At 45.4% G+C, this 3,704-nt stretch overlaps 1 protein-coding gene across 7 annotated transcripts in view; it reads left to right on the top strand.

Annotated features, from left to right (window-relative positions):
* PRKAA1 (protein kinase AMP-activated catalytic subunit alpha 1) overlaps positions 1–3,704 on the top strand; it is a 50,516-nt gene that overhangs the window by 12,869 nt on the left and 33,943 nt on the right. For 2 of the 7 annotated variants that reach the window (XM_040495964.1, XM_040495949.1), the window contains exons 1-2: positions 6–111; positions 1,538–1,661. The exons of 1 other annotated variant lie outside the window; for it this stretch is intronic. Coding sequence is in view for 3 of the 6 variants with exons in the window: in XM_040495932.1 (XP_040351866.1) it covers positions 12–111 (100 nt within the window). In the remaining 3 variants the exon portion in view is untranslated. Of the gene's footprint in view, positions 1–5; positions 112–1,537; positions 1,670–2,026; positions 2,045–3,704 lie in introns of those variants that run through there. 4 more of the 7 variants (XM_040495932.1, XM_040495929.1, XM_040495954.1 and 1 more) reach the window with 3 other exon arrangements.

Below are 3,704 nucleotides of genomic sequence, written 5' to 3'. Positions count from 1 at the left end.
CCTGGAGAAAGATGGCGACAGCCGAGAAGCAGAAACACGACGGGCGGGTGAAGATCGGCCACTACATCCTGGGGGACACGCTGGGGGTCGGCACCTTCGGCAAAGTGAAGGGTGAGGACCCCCGCGGCAAGGGCGGGCCCCGGCCCGCGATCCGGGCGACTTCCGCCTTCCTCTCCTCTTCATCCTCCCCCCGCCCCGGCGTTCCTCCTCTGCCGGGCTCGGCAGCCCCCGTCCGGGCTCCAGCGGGAGCGGAGCCCGCGGCCCCGCCGCGGGACTGCGGCGCGACCCTCCCCGGCGGGGTGGGGGTGGGGAGGGGACCGGTCGCCATGGCGACGGCGCCGCGGCCGGAGGGGCTCGCCGGTGCAAGGGGCGGGGATGCGGAGGTGCGAACTTTCCCAGGTGGGGCAGTCTGGCGCTGGGTGCAGGCGCCGGGGTCTCGGCGCCGAGCCCGGGCGAGAGGGCCTCCCGCTCGCTGGGGCTGTGCTCCCCGGGCTCAGGGCCGGCCCATCGCTTCCCCGGGAGTCCTCAGTATTGTCCGTATTTCCGTCCTCTTTAGGAGGTTCTCGACTTACCTGCCCCGGCTGATTCTCAAGTGTGAAATGTGTCGGTCCCCTCCTTCCTCCGCCCCCGCCCCCGCCCCCTCCCAACTAAGCTTGCTTTGGGCTTAGCTTACGGAATTCAAAAAAGAGGGCCATCTCGTCCGGAAGGATGACTAATTTTTTTCGAAGCAGTTAATGAATGTAAACTGGTCCTGTATTTGCGATGCATGGTTTATGTTTTGAATGCAGACTCCGTGCCTTTAGTGTTTCGGATTTATCAGTTTTGCAGTCTCTGTGTGCCAAACCTGGTAGGTAGTGCAGACATTATTTATTAGCTCATTAATGTAGTTCGTTTCCATTTATTTGCACAGGATATTTTTAACAACTTAGTGCACATCATTTGAACTTTTTTTAAGGACAGTGGAATCTCTTATCCTTGTGTTTCAACACAATATTCTGGAAATAACAAACTTGATCTCCAGCCCACCAATTCTGGCACAAAAAGTGTTTTGTTTTGTTTTGTTTTCTTTTTAAGTGTATTTATTTATTTTGAGGGGCAGAGAGAGAGAGAGAGAGAGAGAGACGGGGAGAGAAAGAATCCCAAGCCGGCTCCACGCTGTCAGTACAGAGCCACGTGCTCCATGCAAACCTGACATCCTGACCTGAGGTGGAATCAAGAGTGAGTCCCTTAACTGATGGAGCCACCCAGGTGCCCATGGCACAAAAAGTTTAATTGCAAACCTTGTGAGACATAAGTTTTTTTTTCTTTAAAATATTTGACTTTGTTATTAGGGAGGTAGAGGAAGAAAGCATGGAACTGATAAATATAATTCATGCATTGGCTTTGGATAGATAATAACCTGTGACTTGCATATACTGAGCTCTTGGTAAATATTTGACTTGAAAGAACAAAAAAGTTGTGAAAGTCTGTGCAGTGAATTAACTAACTGAGCCTTGCTTTACCGGAGCTAAAATAAACATTTTCTGATTTTATCTAGGGATGGAAGAGGAGAACCCTTCCTTCTCTTGCTCTTTCTGAGTCATAGAACTGGAAAATTGCTGTATAGCCCACAGGGAAGCAACTGCCTAAGTCTTCTTATGAGAATCAGCAAGGCCAACAATGTAAGAAAGTAAGAAGTAAATGCCAGAATAGGGTAACAACAGCCATCAGGGTGGGTCTGTATTAGGCCAGTAGGATGTCTCTGTGCTCTTGAAGTTATTTATTTTGGGCTATGCTGTTTCTTGTTAGCAATCGCAAACTGCTTTTCCTTTTCAAGTATTTGTAAGACATGGTCATTAATGCCCCAAAATAGTCTTGATAACCTCACTCCTCCCAGGACTCTGCTTGGATTAGGATGCTCATCATTCTAATGTAGAACTGTGCAACGTCAGGTCTCATTTTCTTATTTGCTAGATGTCTGTTGGCATGGCAGATAGGAAAGCAAGAGGAAAATGTTCATGTTCTGGATTTGATCTGTGATGTGGCTGTAACATGAATCCCTCCAGTGAGTGCTGTTCTTTATCCTTCACTCTTTCACATGTGCCTGTCTTGAAGTACCAAATACTGTCAAAGTCAGCCTCTCCAAATTGACTAATATTGGCCAAATGTAGAAAGGCCAGTATTAGTCAAAGAATCGCATGTCTCATAGATAGGGTTAAATTTGTTCATAAATATATTAGTTGATATTAGTCAAAATCTTCAACCAGTGTTTTTTTTTTTTTTTTTTTTTTTTTAAGAGAGAGAGCGGGCATAAATGAGTGATGGGCAGAGAAAGGAGGAGAGAGAGAGAGAGAGAGAGAGAGAAGCAGGACTCATCCGAAGTGGGCCTTGTGATTTTTTTTTTTTTTTTTACCCAAAGCGGGGCACCTGAAGCAGGGCTCAAGCTCACCCGTTGCAGGACTCGAACTCACGAACCATAAGATCACGATGATCTGAGCTGAAGTCAGATGCTTGACTGACTGAGCCACTCTCTTTCTGTGGTTCTCTCTCCAAAGCAAGGAAACCTCAGCCTACCTCTCATGAGTCTCATTGGCTCATACAGTCCCTGGGGTCGGGGATGCCAGGTGCTTGTGTTCCTAAGTAGGTACCAGCAAGGGAGATAGCATTACTCTTGGGAGGACCGTGGCCCACTGTTAGATGCGTGTGTGTGTGTGTGGGTGTGTGGGTGTGTGGTGGGGGCATCTTCTTATCTTCTTCTGAAGTACTTATTGGGAGACAGAATAAATACTTTACACAGAAATGGGCATTAATTGTTAGGAGAAAGAAAAGGGGGCCTAGATTCAGAGGGAGCCGGCAGAAATAACCTATGACAGTGGCGATGTTGGCAACTTTCACTAGCCTTAATTTGACAAGAATTTTTATGAATGCTACAATTAGCCATATATTTCAATGGAGATAATTCAGAGTATATGCAGCTTTTAAAATTAGTTATACACTTTGGTAAATTTAACATAGAAAAGGAATCTAATAGAAGATGTGATACTGACATGCAGAAAAATTCCTGATATGATATTTCATGCTTAGAGGGACTGTGAATTTGCAGTGATTATTTTGTTTCTTATTACAGTCTAAAAAAGTCCTTTGGTAACAATGCCAACGTTTTGAGGGGAAGGTTTAAACAGACAACTCGGGTTGGTTTGGGATTACGCTTGAATTATCTTTTTTATTTCCAAGTTCTCTTTTTTTTTCTTTCTTTTTCCTGGTTGTCAAGATGTTAGTCTCCATTCCCGCACAGAGTCCACTCACTTTTCCCCAGGTACAACCATTATAAAAGAAAGCACAGATGAGCACAGTCATGTTATTGTTGCGGTAAATTAAAATGGCACTTTCTGTTAAGTTTTCCAAGAGAAGAGAAGATGGTCTTTTTAGTGGTGTAGGTGGTCTCTAGCAAATGAGTTGTTTACACATATAATCTATTAATTAAGTTGGTATTTTTCTACATAAAACTGCAATTTCAGGTAAATAGGCCACTGTTCCCTTTGTGAATGAATCACAGTAGAAGTTATTTAAAAATTTAAGGAGGGTGCGTCTGCTGTAACTCTTAATCTTGGGGTCATAAGTTTAAGGCCCTACATTGGTATGGAGCTTACTAAAAAAAAATCTTTAAGGACAAAACACGTGTGTGTGTGTGTGTGTGTGTGTGTGTGTGTGTGTGTGTGTGTGTG

Source organism: Herpailurus yagouaroundi, unplaced genomic scaffold (genome assembly GCF_014898765.1).
Source record: "Herpailurus yagouaroundi ecotype Mexico unplaced genomic scaffold, PumYag 29, whole genome shotgun sequence".
NCBI classification, from domain to species: Eukaryota; Metazoa; Chordata; class Mammalia; order Carnivora; family Felidae; genus Herpailurus; species Herpailurus yagouaroundi.
This window is presented reverse-complemented; position numbering and strand designations above follow the sequence as displayed.